The 21,628-nt window shown below is 30.2% G+C and overlaps 2 protein-coding genes across 4 annotated transcripts; one reads left to right on the top strand and one right to left on the bottom strand.

Moving 5' to 3' along the window:
* Positions 1–1,940: 1,940 nt before the first annotated feature.
* LOC111707771 (glutamate receptor ionotropic, delta-2) lies at positions 1,941–18,650 on the top strand. Of its 3 annotated transcripts, XM_023480919.1 has the most exons (23): positions 1,941–2,240; positions 2,297–2,332; positions 4,741–4,852; positions 5,316–5,415; positions 5,532–5,580; positions 5,945–6,040; positions 7,161–7,255; positions 8,072–8,166; positions 9,457–9,512; positions 9,976–10,036; positions 10,883–10,921; positions 10,993–11,030; positions 11,126–11,195; positions 11,436–11,529; positions 12,030–12,108; positions 12,473–12,542; positions 12,693–12,788; positions 14,910–14,981; positions 15,410–15,472; positions 17,347–17,439; positions 18,163–18,228; positions 18,428–18,500; positions 18,562–18,650. In XM_023480919.1, the coding sequence occupies exons 1-23, from the start codon at positions 2,050–2,052 to the stop codon at positions 18,627–18,629; spliced, it is 1,812 nt and encodes a 603-aa protein (XP_023336687.1). In that variant the 5' UTR covers positions 1,941–2,049; the 3' UTR covers positions 18,630–18,650. The 3 variants fall into 3 exon arrangements, with proteins under 3 accessions (XP_023336687.1, XP_023336688.1, XP_023336690.1); XM_023480920.1 differs by lacking the exons at positions 10,883–10,921; positions 10,993–11,030; positions 11,126–11,195 and having other exon boundaries at positions 1,942–2,240; XM_023480922.1 differs by lacking the exons at positions 1,941–2,240; positions 2,297–2,332 and having other exon boundaries at positions 4,068–5,415; positions 5,532–5,548.
* A 24-nt stretch (positions 18,651–18,674) lies between these two features.
* On the bottom strand, positions 18,675–21,429 carry LOC111707772 (carotenoid 9,10(9',10')-cleavage dioxygenase; the record flags this gene model as incomplete). Its single annotated transcript, XM_023480923.1, is given in 6 exon segments — positions 18,675–19,176; positions 19,232–19,288; positions 19,784–19,818; positions 19,908–20,001; positions 20,835–20,898; positions 21,356–21,429. Coding segments are annotated over 6 exon segments (454 nt in total), but the record flags the coding sequence as incomplete, so codon positions are not given.
* Positions 21,430–21,628: the final 199 nt, after the last annotated feature.

Raw genomic sequence — 21,628 nt, forward strand, 5'->3', positions numbered from 1 at the left:
CAAACTCTGAAAGATCTGTGTTGTGTTTTAGGTTTTCTAGGAGCTCAAGTCGCGGGGTGCAGAAGAACTTTTTTGTTTTCTCTTGGCTGGGCTAGTGTTACGCGAGCCATGCTGCGTGTATAAAGTCTGCTTGTCACCCCTGTGTATTTCTGAGTTCTCCCTGAAGTTCTGTAAGGAATGTATTGTGAAAGAACTAGTTTAGGAACTGTTTACAGACCGACTACGCAGGCGCAAGATTTCTCGCAGAGTAGTGAATTATTTATATCAGTATATGTTTATTCGTCTTACAAGTTTTAGCCGTGTCCAGAATTCTGGGATCACTGTGGTAACTAATTTTATATATATTTATGCTTATCGTTTTGATTATAGTATGATTGATATTTATATATGTGTTTGTTGGTTCCTAGCCACAGTTTTTTAATGCCTGAGTGAATTATTTGTTGTATTTGTATGATTTATCACTCAAAGCTTTTTCTGTGGGTTTATTAAACTTATTTAGATTGAAGGCTCAGAGAAATAAAAGTTTGGAACCTTACTATCATCCTTTTATTATGAAGAGCGTTGAGAGAAGGGAGTCTTACGATCCGGTCCTGAGAAATACCACAAGGTATATATATTAGGTCTTTAGGGAAATCGCTAAGTAGCAAAACAGCCGGCTTGTGAACAACTGACTTTAATTCAATCGGATATTAGTCCAATCGATATAGCATTGTATCTGTAATTGTTATCAAACTTAACTTTTATTCAGTAGAAATATCCAAAGAGAGGATTATAAGAAGAAAATCAAAAGTGTGTACATTGGATACTCAGATTAAGCATTTGTGATTAAGGATATCTCATTCTAAAGTTTTCAGCACTTTTGAATTCTATTGAATTGCTTAACAGCTGGTTTATAGCATGATTTGTACATTGTTTCATTCTTGGCAGATTTCAGTCATTAGTATTTTCTGTTATGCCTAAATATCATTTAGAAAACTGAAAATCTGGCTTTATAATATTTTCATCATGAAATTAATCCTTTTGCATGCTGATGATTGTATAGCACATATTCACACAGACATTAACTTACGTTTACAGTTAATCAGTAAAATTATATTTGAATAGGTTTAACATTTTTATTTCAAATTTAAACTTTCTTTGTCAGAAAAGATTAAAATTTGTATTTTTAAATTTTCAAAATATTATTTTAACATGTATCATAAATATTCAAATTTGCTAGTTTGCAATCTCAAATGCAACAAAATGTCATTGAAGGAATAATAGAAAGGTTAATAACAGGATAAGTTTCAGTTTGATTGCATATTTAGTTTTTCATCATAAAATGTCATTGAAAGTTTCGTCCAGGCCAATAAATTAGAATTTCGTAATCAAATAATCAGTTGTGAGAAAAATAAAGCACGCTTTTAAAGAGATTATCAACGTATTTCAAATTTGCATTTTAATTTAAACGTGTTATTAAGTTCGCCAAAAACAAGAATATTTTTGTAAATGCAATGCTGAATGGCCAAGGGGAAGTATTATTACAAGGCTAAAATATGTTTAATAAATTACATATAATAAATATCGCTAGATGAAAGGAATTGAGTTTTTGCCACATACTCAAATATTATAATTCCTATACCTTTGCAATCTGATATTTTTTGATATTTCAAACTTAGACTTTTTGATCTAACAGAATTTATAGTTTGAAATATTGTCTACAACTTCGGGTTGCTTAGATAATCAGAGTTTGTGACCAGAACTCAATTCCTTTCTTTGACAATAATAAATAATTGAAATGTATCTAATGAAAATGTTTTAGCTTTGATTAAATGAATATTAGAATAAAAAAGTAATTGATATAGTATAAAAAAACTAGAATATCCAAATCCAAAAAAGTAAGGTAATCAAATGAAGGATTTTCGTGAATTGTCCCTTATATTTATTCAGTATTTTATAATGTTTACAAATGGCATTCAAAACTTAAATGCTAGAATAATAATCATATTAACGTTTACCTTATTTTGAAGTTAATGTTAAATCCAAGTTTACTCTGAACCATCGTTTAGAATGGTTACCCTTATGTTTGCAGATCTCTCCATGAAAGACACATTAGCTTTCTTCATTCTCTTCCTAGGAGCAGTAAACATCAAGGGTTTAGAGGAAGAATCAGTTTTGAACAAGAAATGGGGAAGAGAAGAATTAGAAAAAAAATCTTCTTCAACCCTAAAAAGCATCCTGTCCTACTTAACAACAACTATGTACGACAAATAGTTGAATACTTGTTTTACGTACTTTGAACTTTTCTTTTTTTTAGGCAAAATAATGCGGATTGTATGGAAATATATGATGGGTAATAAACTTAGTAATGAAAACCTTTGTAGTAGTTTTTATTCTTTTCATATCAATTTATTGAAAGAAAGGATTGTTATACAGAATAATGATAATGATAAAATGTATGTAAATACACGTTACTATAATTACGAAAGGTTCATCTATACGCTACAATATGAATAGTAAATACATGTATAAGAATTATATATTATTATATTATTTTTTATTATACGAGGTGTGTTTAATAAGTTTTGTGAAAAATTTGTTAAAGGTACTTCTAGACGTCTTAGCCCTTGAAATTTAAGTTCATGCACTATATTTTTCCCGGTTCAATTCTCTGATCAGATAATATATTGGACACAATTATCTTTCTCCCGGAACCATAACGATGCTTGTCACAGCTTATTTATCTTATCTACAGACTTAAACTTTATTCATTTAAGCGAGTTCTAGAGGTTGGGTACCCTTAAAAGGTTAAAGGATCGAGGGTAAGCCTTTATTGTAGAAAGAGTCCTTGAAGGTTTTTATCGTTGTAATCCACATTTCAGCAAACATCTTAGTATCTTTTCCTAGAACCTCTTTTGAGCAAATAATGTCTAAATCTTCGCCATTTTTCAAAACTTGCTTTACAACTTTGTTTGCTGCACCATAGCAGGTGCCAAACTCATCAGAAATCATCAACTAATAAGCCTTGCGAATTTGGTTTGAGAAACTTTCAATTATTGTGTCAACTGTTTGTGGGGTTTTTGTGGATTTTTCCTACTCAGACATTTCCAACATTCTCCATTACACTTTTTCTCTTTTAGTCCACTTGTAAACTATTGCCGTGTCCATATCATTACCCTCTAATGCATTTTGGATCATTTCAAAGGTGTCTGCTTTATAATTGGAAAGTTTAGGGCACACATTTTTGTGTCTCGATATTCCAAGTGTCCTCTTTCACTCAGCTCTGGTTGGTTTTAAAAACATTCCCGTGCTGTGACAACGGAGCTAAACATGCCTCCAAGAAAAGCAGATTACGTGGAAATAAAAAGTTTGATGAGTAAAGTCCGTTGAAAGATGACAACCGAAATGGATACAATGAGCTTTCATAAAAAATTAAAGTGCTGAGATGTATAGAAGAGTCTTTAAAAAAATGTTCGCAAAACTTATTGAACATACCTTGTAAAGATTAATTCACACACAGAGATAAACTTACATATATTAATGGTGTGGTTTAAATTTGTTTAGATGATTCGAATATATATAGAATGAATAAAAACAGGTATTATCGATGTTTTGGACAAACATTTCTATTTTGTTCAGATTTTAAACATACATAAATTAGAACGGATAAATATGAATTTAAAAATATTTTTAGAACATTAAAAACAATCCGCGAAACCAACTTTTTGGGAAAATGTTTATTCTAGGTTTTCCAAAATTTCATAAAAAAATATTGAAAATTAAATGAGATAAAACAAAAAAATCGACAAAAAACATGTTTTGACTTTAAAAGCAAAAAATTGGCTTACAATTTTAAGGGTTATCTCATTCAATTTTTGATGAAGTTTTATAAAAATTTGGAAAACAATTTCCATTTTCCCAACAATTTTTAAAAGTGTTTAAATTTTTCAAAAAAAATCACATCACAAATCACAAATCACAAATCACGGTACCGTTATGAATAAAGAATATCACTTTTCAATAGGATGTTCGCTAAAAATTATAACGATAGAACCTTCAACAAATAAACTTTGAAGCTATTAAAAAGCTTAATGAAGTAAAATTTAAAATTTCATACCTAGAATACGAACAAAAAAAATGTTCAAATGTTGGCCAAAACATTGATAAAACATGTTTTTTTTACTCATCCTGTAGTTTTGCAAAAATGGGCAAAATTATGCAAAAATAGGCGACCTTAATCGTTACTCATTACATAATATAATTATTATTTTAGTAGTTACATTATTATCGAATACTTCAACATTAAATGTAATCATTTTGTATTTATTATTACTTGTAAATCGGAACTTTCCAATTTCTATAAATTTTTTAAAGAGATATACACTGATGTACACTGTACAGGGTTACCCACAAATTATAAGACTGTAATGACGACCTGAAACTCTTAAGATGTGACGATTCCAAGGTTTAATTAAGCCTTTTGTCTTGAATTTAGTGTTTAAAAGACTTACTAATTGATTTGGCAAAGACAGAAACAAGTTTACATTTATAGTTAATAGAAATCCCGAATATAAAGAATAAGACAGTAATGTATTACACAGTTTATACGTAATAAAAATAACATATGAACTTTTATCCTTTGTGGGTCACCCAGTACATTTAGTTCAATGTCAAAATGTTGATCTTTGTATGGGTCTTTACACACAAACAAACAATATGTGGCAAAATATTTAACCATTTTTTTTAATCTAAAAAATCCAGGGTTGAACATGTTGCTGAGAATTATCACCAGAAAGTGCTCGCTGAAGATCTAAAGGATATTATTGACTTGATCACACTCAGCACAAGATGCTATTTTATCATCAGGGACAGGGTAGGGTAATGCAGGGAGTCCCAAAAAAATGATAGTCGAAAAAGACGAGTTTAGATTGTCGTCTTTTATCTTTGATCGGAAAATTGACTCTTAAATCGTCTCTCAACTGTAGAATTCATTGGGACATCATGTAAGATATAGTGAGACCAAGGATACGGGTTCTAAGGTTCAGTTCAGACTTTTAATATGGGTTTGTACTGGGATCTTCTTTAAAGTCTTTTATCTTGAAACTTAAAAAGGTTTGAAATAAGAACCTTTATTATATAAGTCTATTGAGATGATTTTTTTTTAATTCAGAGCAATTATAACTATTGTTGTTATTGTGGGCTTTATAAATTAATCAATGTTCACACAAAAACATCCAATTGGAAAGAAAAATTTCGAATAACTTTTGAACAATATTTTTAATAGTGAGGCCCCTTTTAATGAATAGAAAAAAATGGTATGAAAAATTTCTATTTAGGCAAAACATGTTGAAAATATCACTTTAACAAACTTTAGCCATAGACCAACATTTATCATCATAGTGAGCCATACACCTCAAGATGTCAAGCTGCCTTTGGGTATTTATTTATTTATTTAAAAAATATTAATGCTTGTAGTTTGACAAACTTTTAAAATTGTATGTTTCTGATATGTTTCAGTGTAAAAACAATAATGAAATTTTTGCTCTATTTAGGCAGACCCTGGGCTCAGGTGATAACTTCGAGTATGAAAGTTATATACCGGTAAACTTAAAGGGACTGTAGGTTGATTTTAAAGTTACTCTGCATTTGTAAAGTGGAATATCCGAATCAAAACGATACACTTTAAATCGTTGTCTGATCAAGAGTGTATAAGATATAGGTCATCTTCTCTTTAAAAGTTGATTGTTTTCAATTGTGGTTTCTCCATAAAGTGAATTGCGCATTTCTGCTAGGATTGTTAAATATGGAACCTTTTGATCAGATATCGGTAGGTAGAACGGTACCGTTATGAATAAAGAATATCACTTTTCAATTTGAAGTTCGCTAAAAATTATCGATAGTACCTTCAACAAATAAACTTTGAAGCTATTAAAAAGCTTAATGAAGCAAAATTTAAAATTTCCAGGGATGAAAAAGGTCACGTGTATCAAGGTCTTTGGTCTCAATATGGCAAGAATATTTTATTCAAGAGAAAAGATCAAACCTCAGATCCACCTTTCAGGTAGTAAATCTCATGTTGTCCCTTTAGGGAGTAAAGCTCAGGTTTACCCTTCAAATAGTAAACATGAGGTTTACCCTCAGATATTAAACCAACTAGACTCTACAGTATTGAACCTCATGTTTAATACCTTACCATTCACGTAGTAAACACATCATGTTAGTTTACCCTTTTGGTAGTAAACCTCAGGTTTACCATTCAGGTAGTAAACCTCAGGTTTACCCTTCAGGTAGTAAACCTCAGGTTTACCCTTCGGGTAGTAAACCTCAAGTTTACCCTTCAGGTAGTAAACCTCAGGTTTATTCCTTAGGTAGAATACCTCAGGTTTATCATTTAGGAAGTAAATCTCAGATTTATCCTTCAAGTAGTAAACCTCCTGTTTACCCTTCAGATAGTAAATATCAGGCTTGTCATTAAGCTAGTAAACCTCAGGTTTATTCTTCAGGAAGCAGACCTCAGGTTTGCCATTCAGGTAGTAAACCTCTTGTTTACGCTTTAGGTAGTAAACCTTAGGTTTTCCCTTAAGTTAGTAAACCCCAGGTTTACCCTTCAGGTAGTAAACCTCAGGTTTGCCCTTATGGTAATAAAACCCAGGTTTACCCTTCAGGTAGTAAACCTCAGGTTTGCCCTTAAGGTAGTAAACCCCAGGCTCATCATACAGATAGTAAACCTCAGGTTTGCCTAAGGGTAGTAAAACCCAGACTTAACCTTCAGGTAGTAATTCTCAGGTTTGCCCTCAATGTAGTAAACCCCATGTTTATCCTTAATATAGTAAACCTCAGGCTTATTCTTTAGATAGTAAACCTCAGGTTTATCATTAAGGAAGTTCAAATATACACTTCAGGTAGTAAACCTCAGGTTTACGCTTAAGATGTAGTTATCTTCAGGTTTTCCCTTTATGTAGTTAACCCAGATGCCCCCTTCAGGCAGTTAACCTGAGTTTACAGATCTAAACATTTTAACAGTTTTTATCATCATCAAATTTTAGCTCTTTCATTAAACATTTTTAATTTTCTAATATATCTGTAGCGGGACCTGTTCTGCTTACATTGTAAGTTTTGAACTTTCTAATAATCAGTTAATTTCAAGGATGTCTGTAAATATGTCGTGTATAATATTTCAGGGTTGCCTACAATAATTATGTTCCACGATTTCAACTTGTGGAAGAACAAGTTGACATGAAAACCAGTGAAGGATACTTTCTTCAAACGTTCTTAGGTTGGAATTTTTAATGCTAGGCTTTCAAAGCGCTTCGCGCCCATCTTCTATTACAACTTCTTATTGTTTCTCTGTAATCTGTATATCTTTGAACATTTACTTTGTCTTTGTATGGACACAAACAAACAACCAGACAAGCAAATTATATATACAGTCTGAATTTTCAAATAGAATACTAACACACACCATTCCAATTAAGTAGAAGGTTAAATTGCTGGTGCGACTTTGCAATCTCCTAACTCCTCTAGTTTTGATTTTATCCCCAAATGTGTTTGGTTGCATATAAGAAATATTATCAATAGCTCTTCAGAAAGGGCTTCAATACGACATGAAATTTTATTTAGTCTAATGAGAATTTGATCATATAAAATCAAATTCAGTTCATTTAGAAAGGAATTGAGTCTTTGTAAGAAACTCAGATTTTCTAATACCTATATTTTTTCCACCTGATGGTGTAAACCTTTGATATTTTAAACTAAGATTCTTTCATCTAACAGAATTCAAACTTTGAAATATCTAAGGTCTACGGCTTTGGGTTGCAAAGATATAAAGATCAGAAAATCACAGTTTGTGACAAAGACTCAATTCCTTTGAACCTTTTACAATATGTATGCAGCACTGAAATTGTATATCTCTCTTCTTTTTTATTGTCCACCATGATAAGAGTAATATGAAATCCGGACCAATGAACTTTTCATAATTGTTAAGCAGATTACATTTTTAAATGGTGCCAATGGTGAATGACACTCAATTCTTTCAATTGTTTGATTGACACAAATCCCCTTAACAGTTCTTATACGATCAGTTTTCTTTTAGATAGGAAAAAATTAAAAGTTGAATACATGGACATGAAAATGCTTTTTGGAAACTTTGACAAAAAAACTGGTATCTGGGATGGTACTGTAGGAACGGTAAGTTTAGTAGATTTGCTTTTATCGGGGCCGGAAATATTTTATTGTTAATCCCTTCGGAAATATTTTATTGTTAATCCCTTCGGAAATATTTTATTGTTAATTCCTTCGGAAATATTTTATTGTTAATACCTTCGGAAATATTTTATTGTTAATCCCTTCGGAAATATTTTATTGTTAATTCCTTCGGAAATATTTTGTTGTTAATTCCTTCGGAAATATTTTATTGTTAATCCCTTCGGAAATATTTTATTGTTAATCCCTTCGGAAATATTTTATTGTTAATTCATTCCGAAATATTTTATTGTTAATCCCTTCGGAAATATTTTATTGTTAATCCCTTCCGAAATATTTTATTGTTAATTCCTTCGGAAATATTTTATTGTTAATCCCTTCGGAAATATTTTATTGTTAATTCATTCCGAAATATTTTATTGTTAATTCCTTCGGAAATATTTTATTGTTAATCCCTTCCGAAATATTTTATTGTTAATTCCTTCGGAAATATTTTATTGTTAATTCCTTCCGAAATATTTTATTGTTAATTCCTTCGGAAAGCACTAATTCGTATACTGTGTAGTGCCGAATGATTGAAAGAATTCCTTTAAGATATCAAAGAACGGAAATTACTATTCAATTGGGTTTTAAGGATTAAGCACTTTATCTCATAACGTTGAAATTTTCCACTGTTGATATCAAGTTCAGACGTCAAGGATGTAATGCAAGGAAAGTTATTTCAAAAGTGTATGCATCTTTTGTACTGCAGTGTACGGTAATGTAAACACAAGACGGATGTTACAGCCTGACATGGGATCCATCTTTCACATAAAAAAATCAATGAAATATACTGGTCATAGGAAACTATTATGTGAATTATCAAAATTATTAAATTTAATGCTTTTAACCTCCTCCTCGGATAGTAAACGAACACTGGTGCATCTATTCTTGTTTACAAATTCCGCCCAGAGAGAACTGGTTTCAATATGTACGCAGAGTATACGCGACAGCAATTAACTTTCCTTGCATTACATTCTTGAGACGTTGTATCCTAAGCGACAGAAATAAAAAGTTCCGACCTTTGGCAATGTTAATGTGACGGGACAATTTGTTTTCTAAAGAAACGGAGGAAATATTTTCTGTGCAAAGTGGTGAAATAAAATGACAAAATCTGAGATTACACACTGCAATTTAAAAGAAAACTCTTCTATTGTGAAGCTGTTATTATGATCGAGAAAATCGTTTTAAATGTTCACGTCATACTTATTAATCGTTTGTTTAAACGTTCTTCAGGTTGGATATGGGCATGCAGATTTGGGAATTTCATACATGGCGTTTGTTTTAGAAAGGTCGATTATATAAGAGCTGAACTTATTTTACCTAACTATTATTTTGCATGGAGTCTAGCATGCCCACCGGACCCCTGTGTGATTTGAAGGCCTCATCGCGATATCGGGTCCAAAAATTAAAAATTCAACAATAAAAACAATAACATCTGCGTTAACATTATTCTAAACATTCAATATTCTATTATAAAGCATATATCTTCAAGCTTATGGTCATAAACCTGTATACCACTGCATTTTGAGGACCCCTGTATACTGTATGTAACGTTATATTGTGTGATAAAAAAAAAACATTTTTAATTTTTCACGTCCCACGATGAAATATCACAAGTGTCTTTTACTCTTAGAAATAGAAACACATTTTGACTTCCAAGTACGTAAAGGTACTTTAGACGATGTTTTGGAAAAGTAAAAGTAAGAAATAAAAAAACACTAAAGATTGAGATTTAGTAAAGCTCTTTTACAGGATGCACTTTGTGATGTACACCCATCCAGTTGGGGTTTTTGAATTGAAATGGGTGTCAAAGGTATATTATGATTAAATATGAAAGGTATTATTTACAGGGTTATATATAAAGGATGAGACTGTACAGAGTACAGACCACCCAAAACTTAAAAAAATATTGAAGCATGGTTTTTGGTGTCTGCATTCAATTGAGTATTGTGATTGTTTACTATATGATTAAGCACAGAAATCAGCCTGTTTTGACCTGCAAGTAACCCAACCCTGAATACAAGAAAACGGATTAAATAAATTCCGTACAATCGTCTCTGAAGTCTCATCCTTTGTGGGTAACCAAAAACTCTTTACTTTCTTATAGTTATTTAAATAATCATTAAAGACAATCTTTAAACCCTTTAACAAAATTATACAGCTCATATAAAACACAACAATTTCCTCTCACATCTTTATTTTGAAAATTCCCCTAGTTTTTAAATAAAAACCCTCATGGGGCATCCTGCATTTGGCATATTGTAAATTATAAACTTTTGTGCATAAAAAAACGTAATATGTCGTCGTATAAATGTTTGACCAGAGTTGAAAACTTTAGAATTGTGGATATCGTTATTAATGCATGATCTCCTCTTTTGTTAATCTTATGATTATTTTAATCTTTAGTTTGTATCCAGGAAAGTATATAAAATTAAACGAATCTGAGTGGCGACTGCAGAATCCAAAACAGCCAATCAGAAGCCGGGAAAATCAAAATTTTGCGCACAAGTTAATGATAGAACTCTAAATGGTAGGAATCCGATTGGAAAATCCAAAAAGCAAGGATAGAGCGGATAAAGCAGAAACGAAAAGTGTCTACATACAGTGTATATTATATAACAGTCCGATAGAGGTTAAAATTTTCAAATTGTTTATTCAGTATCCAGACAGAGTTGGGTCAAGGTATAATCTGGTTTCGGTAAGAACTATTTCAAATGTTTTACAAAATGGTTTTAAGCTATGAACTTTTTAAAAAAATTATGCTAAAAGGTTTTTGATATAAACACATGGATAGCAACCTTTCTCAGGTATATCTACATTGTTATTTATTTTTAATTTGATTTTGCCATTCATCATTATATCCAAAATATTTTGATATCCCAGTAAAAGCAGGGTTTTCTAGTATAATAGGTTGTTCGTTAGCATTGTTATTTATTGTGCAAGTAAAGAAGCGACAAGGTTTCATCCCTCAGGTTAGGTGCAAATTATTTTACTATTCACAATTTTTTTAACAACCTTAGACACCCATGCATAATATTAATAAAAGTAATAACCCTATTGTTAAAGAACTTCGCATAATAGAAAGGGATTTAATAGTTTTTCTTGATATAACTTTCTTAGAAGTTTCCCAATCATTTTTGATTAATTAGTGTACTGTTTTATCAAAACTGAATATTTAAAAAAAATCTCAAAATTTTAAAAATCTTTTTCAGCAAGATACTTTTCTTGTTTTGATAACTCCGTTCTCCCTGATAACTGCTGAAGGAACACCAGGCCCAGATATGTTTTTAACTAGAACAGGACGAGGTGCTACATTTAAATATTAAACCAGTATTTTGTTAACTATCATAAGATTAGAAAACTGCCCCCCCCCCCTTTGGAAACTGTTTAAATATCAAAGGATTTCTTGCCTGTACAAACTCTGAGTTTTAATCCCTAAATCTTTGTAACCTGATGTCGTTCACCTTTGCTATCTCAAACATGTTACAACAAATAGTCAGTATTTCATAAGTTTACACTATTAGGTTGCTAAGATGTAATTAATAGAAAATTTGAGTTGTTGTTGTAAACAATTCCATATTAAATCATACTTCTCTCTAAAATGTACGGAATGATTATTCCGGATCAAATAAATATGGAAGGATTGTCCCGTAATTTTTTTAAGCCAAAAGTTTCTAAAATGTTGTCCAAAACATCATTAATCTTTTTTTTTAATTAATCTAGTAAAGTATTTGATTACTGAATAAATAAGTGTTGTTCATTTATTTTAGCATTTTTTAACTGTTTCATGAACTAATTTAATTTAGTTTTTTCTGGAACTATTATACTTTTTATTTGGGGGTTAGTCTCATTTCTTCTTATAAACGCTTTCTCGTGCAATCTCAGGTGAATATATTTTATTTTCTGTTCTCAGTATGATAGATACCAGACTATTCTGTTTTATGACTTATGCATACCTTCTTGAGAATTAGTTGTCAGAACAGAAAAAAACTTATGATCCTTTATAAGGATTGTTTAGTGCTTAAGATAAGTTGTTTGCGTGGTAAAACATAAACTTTAAATGAGTATATACAAATATATCTGTATTTGTTCAATTTCTGATTCTACATAAAAAATGTCAGTACTTTATGATTGCTGTGTTATGAATTTAAATTACAATTCTGTCATTGCTGTATTGTGCATTTGATGAGTTTATGAATTTTTATCAGTCAATATAATGATGACGACTTTCTACTTCTATTCTCTGTAGTGCCGTTTTGATGAAACCTGCTTTTCAAGTCCCAATAGATACGGCTCAGCAAATAGTGGAGGAAAAGAAGGTATTTCATAATTTTTTCAATACATAATGTTTTGAAAAAAAAAATCAACAATCCCACATACTTTGGTTCAAAGATGTCCCCAGAACATAAATAATTCCTTCTTCAATTTTCTTTAAATAATCTACTACGTTTTATCATTAAAGTATTTAGATTGTTATAAGCTCAGTTCCTGGCTATGTAGCTGCAGTTCTTAGTTTTTCGTCAAACCCTTGGACTAAAAAGCTTCTGGAGAGCAATGAACAACAGGTATAGATTAGTTTTACCTTGCAGACTTCAGTACTACTGTACTTGTAAATGTTTAAAGCTGGCATTTAATTATGTGTAGACTTCTAGACACCATTAACATTTGAACTAATATACATGGTCAACCAGAAAACAGAGTAATGATTATCGTCTTATGTCTTCCTTCCTTCCTTGTATATAAAAGAAACTATGCAAGAAAGTCCCGGGACAAAAAGTTTCTGGAAAAAAAATCCTGGAAATAAAACTTTTGAAAAAAGTCCGAATTTTCTCAAGTCCTTTTTTCCTAAAATAGTATGGGGGCTGCCAATAAAGCCACAGGAAATAAGATCTCAGGAAAAAAGTCCTGAAGAAAATAAATCTGAGGAAAAGAAAATCCTAGAAAAAAAAACTTTTTCCATAGTTAATCATGCATTTTCACTTGTTAGAGGACTTTTTTGTATAAAATCATACTGGAGCGAGAAAAAAGTCCTAAAAAATAAAGTCTCGAATTGGTAGGACTTTATTTCTGGAGACTTTTTAATAAAAGGACTTTTTCCACAGGACTTTTTTGTGTGAAATTTTAGGACTTTTTTCCATGGACTTTTTTTGGCTCACAATGTAAAATTTAAGTGATACATTTTTTTCTGAGAATGTGCCCTGAGCTAAAAACTTTAGAATGTGATATCCTTAATCATTTTTTTGGATATCCCTATATTGTATAAGTTACGTTTGATAACAATTACAGATACAATGCTATATCGATTGGACTAATATCCGATGATTGAATTTAAATCAGATGTTCACAAGCCGGCTTTAAGAGCATTTCAACAAATATAAATTTTAATATGAACTTATTAAAAAGCATTTTTTATTATACAGGGTGTCCCAAAAAACATGGGAATTCAGTGACGAATTCGATATCGTCTTTGTTATGAATTAGCAGTGTAATACCTAATTTCAAAAGCCATAATATAATTATGTCTGCTAGAGTTTATTTTATGAAAAGGGTTAAAGATGTGTCTATAATGTCTCCGCAAGATAAACAGTGAAGACGGACAAGTTTACTCTGTTTGTAAACTGCAATTTTCTTGTATTACTAAGTACAAACGTATGCAGTCAAAACATAAACAAACAAAATGTGAACATAGCAGACGGAACTCTTACAGATTACAGCTTTCTCAGTAGGTATCACTATACTAAATCAAAGAATTATTTAAAAAGACGACATCGAATTCGTTCTTGAATTCCCATGTTTTTTGGGACACCCTGTATTTCAGGACCATTGTAATTTTAAACGTTAGTCTTAAAAAGCATTATTCCAAAACTTTCGTTAGTACAATCGATGTTTAGTTCAATTGATATGACACCATCCTCACCAGAAATAAAACCATTTTTTCTAAAGTTAAAGAGTACATTTTAACATGACACGCTGATAGGGTGAATTTTAATTTTCTTTCTTGGATATCGAATGCGTATTAAAATAATCTTGGGTTTAGTAAAACCAGAACTTTAAGCACTAATCTTGATATCCATCATTCTAAAGTTTTCAGCTCAGTCACAATAATTATAAATGATAAAATCCTTCATATGCTTTTAATGCCAATATATGATATATAAATATATATATCATTAATTAATTAATAATGCAAGAAAGTAACCAATGCCTGAAGAATCCACTTTTAGGAAATATGCATGTCCAAAACTAAAATTGTCGAGAAAATTGTAAGATTTGAACTCTTCTTAATTGTCATTGGTCAATTATGTAAAAGTGACCAATAGGAAGACATTCCAAAACAAGATTTTTCCAGAATTGAACTATAAGAAACACACATCGTCACCAACCGTTTGATTTTTACGAAATTGTGAAATTGCGCAAAACTTGAGTTTCGCGAAAGCGGAATAGGGCAATTTTGCGTGAAATGACTTTTGCGAATGATTGCGCAAACTGTTGTTTTTTCGCGCAAAACTGATGCGCAAAAGTTTTTGCGAATGGACACCCTACGTGAAAACCCGCGAAACATCTGTGAAAAATTCTCAATTCATTCATACTGATGATTGCATAAAAACATGAAACAATTTGTTTATAAATACAATGTAATAAGAAGATTGTTGCGTTTCAACTGATATAATGTATATATTGGTTAGTTAATACCAGCGCCTGGGTTCTTTGATGTACTAAATAATCTGAATGCTGATCAAGTATTTTATCTGGATGAGGTAAATATAAGGATCAGAAATAATACAGATAACACAGATTAACAGATACTAAACAAAGCACAGATAACACAGATAATGCGGATAACGATTGTTAGCACACAAATAGAAAATCCAGATATTATAGATAACAAGGATACCATAGATAACACAGACAACACTGATACAAAAGATAATAAGTATAGAAACTACAAATAACACTGATTACACGGCTAATACAGTTTACACAGATAGATAGACAACACGGATAATATGGATATAACATTTATAATGTAGATAATACAGATATAACAGAAAACAAAGAACAACCCGTTTACACTATTGACAGTTTGATTTTACTGAAGATTCCTGCAGATTTGAAATTTAGATTTTTGTAGCACAGACAGACGGCATATTTAATTCCGGTTTTACTCGCTTTTTATTCAATACAGGAGTATGCACTTCATTTAACCAAGAAGGAAGGTAGAAAGACCCCTCTTCTGTATTTTGGCAAGGTATGTGCAGTAATTAAACCTAGTCTTAAGATATCTGTTCATTTTTTTAAGGAATCTTGAGTTATGTATGACTACAAATAAGTACATTTTGATTTGTTAATGTAGGGTAATAAAAATAAAAATAATGATGAATGAAATGATAATTATAACAGTAACAATAAAAATAATGATAATATTAATTAATGATAATAATAAGTTTTAAGAATAGTTCATTTTTTTTATCTTCAATATATAACCCTGAGAAAACAACTTGTTTACTTGTTTTAATTACCTTTTTATGTTCTTTGAAAATATTTAAAGAACAAAAACATATTATATGATTACAATTTTAAGAACGAAAATAATTTTCTTCTTGTTTTAATACTAGCAAAATGATATTGCTATAGCATTAGTGTTTTACCGTACGTTTGTCTTTTCCCGAAAATGATTTCAATTTACTGTCTTTGAAATAAAAGTTTTTTATTAACCAATGAATTGTAGTCCCGAGGGATAGTTATGTAACTTAGCATTAAAGGCTTTGCCATACGAATTCAAAAAATATAAGTTAATTATGTTTTTTTTCAAGCTAAAATTTACCATCTACCATATTGTTTCAGGAAGAATTACGCTTAAATTTATGGTAATTATTCAACTCATGAAAACATTAATCTTAAATAACCAAATAGATTATCAAGTTCAATAGGTGGCAACAAAGAAATGGACCAATTTTATTAACCAATGGATTGTAGTCCCGAGGGATAGTTATGTAACTTAGCATTAAAGACTTGGCCATAAGAATTCAAAAAGTATGAGTTAATTATAATTTTTTTTCATGCTAAAATTTATCATCTACCATATTGTTTCAGGAAGAATTACTCTTAAATTTATGGTAATTATTCAACTCATGTTTTCCAAGATTAAATAAAAAAGTGTAAAACAGAAAACAAAGAACCCATAAAATTGCACTTATTTACTGTAAGATAAGTAATTTACTCTAAAACCATCACTATTATCAATAATTTTGTCAGACACAAAAACTAAATTGACACTTGTGACATCAGAATACAACTGTACTGAGAGTGTACAAATTCTACGTTGCCAACTATTGTACTAGAATATATTTGATTATTTAACAAATGAGCCCTGCATTGGAAATCTAAAAAGGAAGTTTCAAAAGAAATAGTCTGTTTCATTAAAACTTTCTCACATCTATATTTAAAATGATTTCAACCCCTCCCCCTGACGTTTTTTGGTCTGAGGCTGTTAACATTTTTTGACTTTTCTAACTTAGACATGCCAATCACTTTAGGCTCATAGCGGGGCTTTTATACATACTGCCTTAGTCCTCAGGCATACTGCCTGAATGCCTTATTTGAGCTATACTCGACTATGTTGAAGGATTCGATGATTACGTAATAACTGAAATGATAAATATGGTATGTAATGAGTAATGATCAATGTTGTCTATTTGTGCATAATTTTGCATATTTTTCTCTTTTCTTTTGGAAACCTGTATTTTCAAAAATTTATTTATACAAATGTAAACTACACCATTTATATATGTATTTATATCTTTGTGTGTGAATAAATCTTTATAATAATAATAATTTAATGTTTAGACCTACTTACGGTCATTGTATCTCGAATTTTTATGGCTCTTTGGAAAACCGTGAACAAAGGGAAGCAGATTGCACAATTTTTGCTTAGAAATGTCTTTATAGAGAATTTGTGAATTTTCGGTTTTCCTTGAATACAATTAGAGTTTTTCAAAATTTTGCAATAATTTTGCATATCTAAATTCGCCGTGGTAAGGGCTTTTCTTCTGTTTTTTAATTGGTCAAAAAATGGTAGGAAGCTCCAAAAAGGCGGACTTTTTTCAGAAATAGATTGTTTAGGAAACAGTGAGACCCTATTACACGGGTTGGATTCTTGAGAATGGTTCAAGATGGGAGGAGGAAGTAAATCAACATGTACTGCAATGCAATCAGGTTTACATGCATAAAGACTGCTAAAAAACTTTTTCAAAAATTTTTTCAAGACTGGGTATTTTTCAAAGGGGGAAAGTTTATATTTGATTAAAAAGTGATTGAAATGAGGTGCGCCGAATCAGGAGAAATATCTTCGTAAGATAAAATCCAAGAATTCTTTTCATAACAAAATCATGCCATTTCACCGTTTACCTCTGTTTTTTTCTCTTTACAATCTCCAATATTCTATTAAGAAAATTAAATTGATAAAAATTTTTGAACTGGTTTCGGTGTTAAAAATCTGAAGTTTTCATTTGAGTTAGATTCGAGTTTGACAGCAAATAACGTGGGCATTAAGTTTTGACATTAAAACGTTGATCTTTCAGTAATTATCTGAAATGTTTTTTTATATCAGATATATATTTTTCGGCTTCAAAGGTTCTTATGGTCTACAGTTTTTTGAATCTTTGAAAAATGTTGCAAAACAGAACACAATATAGAATTTCCAAAGTTTTAAAGTATGTTTCAAGTAATTTGAATGATCGGCCTCGTTGATAAAACAAATGCTTGTCAGTCACTTATGTTCCATGTTAAATACTTTTTTAAATAATCATTAATATTTCTTAGATGTCAGAATTGTAAATTGATTTATACTTAACTGACCCTTTATATCAAATAATCTACATAATATTCAATTAAATACAGAATTTTTAAAACATTTCACATTTTCTCTTCGTTTATTAGGCTGGGTTCCATCTAAAACTAGCACGAGAATCTCAGCCACCAAAATTTCAATTTGAAGTGTCTGAGGTATACACCACGGATATAAAATCTATCCTCATCCTCACAAAAAAAATTATCCCTGAGACAAATCTGTTTAAGTTCTTTTTAGTAATTAAAGTAAAATTTCTAGTAATTTTTATGTGGGGGATTCTTCAAATACATAACCCTAAAATATTTATTTCAAATTTTGGAATTGTAAATTATTTACACTTTATTTTACATATAGACACGTTTGAGTTTAGAACATCTTATTGTTCCTTTATTCATTCTTGGAGGGGGTGCAATACTTTCTAGTTCAGGTATTTAAAAACTATCTAACAAAAAATTTCAAAAAATAATGATGATAATTATAATGTTCAGTCTTTGTTTTTGAGATAATCTGGAATAAATGGAAGATTAAAATAAAGAAAAATATGTTAGCACATTAACTTGAAATAAATCATAAAATATTTTCATTATAAAGATTTATTCACACACAAAGATTATCTTTTTAAAATGAAAGCTGAGTCTACATCACATAAAACTAAAAATTTTAGCTTAGTATTTTTCGTGTACTAAGCTGCTTTAAGTGTAAAATAAAAATTGGAGATGTAACTCAGTCGAGATCGTACTAGTGTCACGGCATAAAGTGGACTAATAACGTTTTTGTAATTTCTTTGTAAAAACACATCTTTAATTTTCGGACATTTTGGCCGCAACTTCGTCACCATTGCTGAGACTAGGTGCGTTTTATGAAGATAAAAATAACAATTACGGTTATTCATCAAAATTTTGATAACATAATTCAGAGTTATTAAAACGTTAGCAAAGAACTTTGGTATTTAATAACTCTGTTTATTCATCAACTAAGATGGAAGACTTTGAAACCAGATTCCATGTACTCCATATGGAACTCTTTGGGGAAGAGGACTTTCAAAAATTGGTAATTCCGACATCGTCCGCGCATCCCACACAGCAAATGCAGAACTGTGCGAACTAGAAAAAAAGTTCTGAAATTAACCTTTTTATTTTTTTTCTTCATTTTTATTACCTCGGATAATAAACTATATCCATTAAAAATCCATCATCTTCAGATCTTCCGTTTTCCCTTGATATTATTTTAAATATTAAAAACGTAATAAAATGAAACCCTTTTTCGAAATTTCGAGATTCCGAAGATTTGTAATTTGACATTAATAATAGCTTTGATGTATCTGTATACATAACAGTTACAAATAGCAAAATCATAAGCGGCATTTATAAGGAAAAGAAAGAGCGAACATAAGCAATCTTGTGCATAATTGCTGTAGTTATAAAGCAATAGTTTTACTGCAGGACCCTAAAAATCGACCTAAATTGAGAAATGGGTCTGTCTGCAGGACTGTCGTCATCGTTTTTTCTTAGAAATGCCGAAATGTATTTTTTATTTGTAACTGTTTTAATATCTGTGTAAACAGGTCTCCTTATTTGTCAGACATAACAGTTACAAAAACCTAAAGCAGTATTTTTTCTTATTTAGTAAGAGCGAAGATAACAATAATTCCACTATTCTTAGGTTATATTTTTTGTTAATCATGTTCATGTCTAAAGTTGCTAAGAATACCTTGGCACAAACAGAGCTTCATTAAAAATACATTCCTGAAAATAGAAAAGAAATATAGTTTAAAACTTTGTGTCTTCAGTTTAAATATTAGTACTTAGTAGATAAGAGTTAGTAATGCTCTTACCGGATTACAACGTATTTTGCCAACTACAGTTTCAGATTTTAAATCAAACTTGACAACTTCGGATCCCATTTCCCGGGAGCTAAGGCCTTCAGACCTAGGCACAATTCAATTTATTCTTAAAGGAAATATCGTTTTAATTTTGTATCCAATTACAGATTTCCATGCCCGATTGACATAATATGGAAGATATCGCCGTTATTTTAGCTTTTAAAAGTGTTTAGTTCTAGCTACTTCCACCGTTGCTTCTGTATAGCATAAATACATAAGTAGATTTTTTTAAAGAAACAACAATAAAAAAATAAATTTGCAAAGTGAGGTAATAAAAGGTTTCCCTCAAGGATGAGACGTACAGACGATCCAAAACGCATCCTTTGTGGATAACCTGTTATCATTTTTTTTATAATACAAAGCTTTTATGCAATAACGTTTTGAATCGGACATGGCACTCTATAGATGGAGGGTCAATACATTGTATTACATCTACTCTACAGTCCCTTTAATATAAAAAACGAGAAAATAAAAAAATGTAACTATATCTAAGATAATATTTTTCAATGGTATTTATGTAAGAGCTTTTCCTTTTTGCAGTACATTGTAATGGTAAAAGTAATATGTACGATCTCAAAAAATTTAATTTTTATTTTAGAGTTAATTGATCAAAAAATAATTCTATTTATTTGTTTTCTAAAAATGCTTGTAACATTGTAAGAACGTTGAATATAATATTTTCATATTCCTGAGATTTTCAAAATGTGACTTGCTTAATTTATCTTTAACTAGTTTCGTATCACGATCACTTAATTTCTCCAATAAGAAATTAAGTCAATAAACCAAATTTTACAAGGCTCAGAAAATATTTCATTCGACGTTCAGCAACAATTAGAGATGATTTTAATATTTTTAATTTATTTCCATGTTTATTGGGACCTGACATATGCATATCTGTGAGTCAAAAACTTAGGGTTAGTACTCGGCCTTTCAACAACCAGTTCTAAATATTGATTGTACATTGTACAAGGTATGTTCAATAAGTTTTGCGAACATTTTTTAAAGGTATTTCTATAGGTCTCAGTCCTGTAATTTTTTATAAAAGCTCACTGTATCCATCTCGGTTGAGTATTTTCTATAAAAAAGTCAAAAAAAACTTTTTTTAATTATGAGAATAAAAGTAATATCAGCTGGATCTCAAAATGTCTTCTTTACGGATGAAATGGGATCTCCCGGATAACGAAATAAATTTAACTATCTAATGCTGTGAACAAAACTTCTGAATTTTTGTAAAGATTTAAAAGTCTTATGTCCTAAAAATGAGTTCAAACTTCAACAAAAAAGTTTTATGTATATTAAAATAATTTTAGAATAAAAAGGTTATTGCCAAAAGTTTTTTTTTTAATCTTCAATGTTTAATTTGTAAGTTTTTAGAATTCTAAAAATCATCAAAATTTTACCTGATATTCTTTTTTCTTTGCATTCTCCAGTTTCCAAATTAATCTCAAACTTTGTAAGATAACTAGGCTCCTCACTGAACATTTTTTAATGTTTCTTTTAATTTTGTTTGAGTTATGTTTAGGTTTAAGTTTATGTTTAAATTTATGTTTAAGTTTATGTTTATGTTTAAGTTTATGTTTAAGTTTATGTTTATGTTTAAGTTTATGTTTAAGTTTATATTTAAGTTTAAGTTTAAGTTTATGTTTAAGTTTATGTTTAAGTTTATGTTTAAG

This window comes from Eurytemora carolleeae, unplaced genomic scaffold (genome assembly GCF_000591075.1).
Source record: "Eurytemora carolleeae unplaced genomic scaffold, Eaff_2.0 scaffold823, whole genome shotgun sequence".
Taxonomy (NCBI): Eukaryota; Metazoa; Arthropoda; class Copepoda; order Calanoida; family Temoridae; genus Eurytemora; species Eurytemora carolleeae.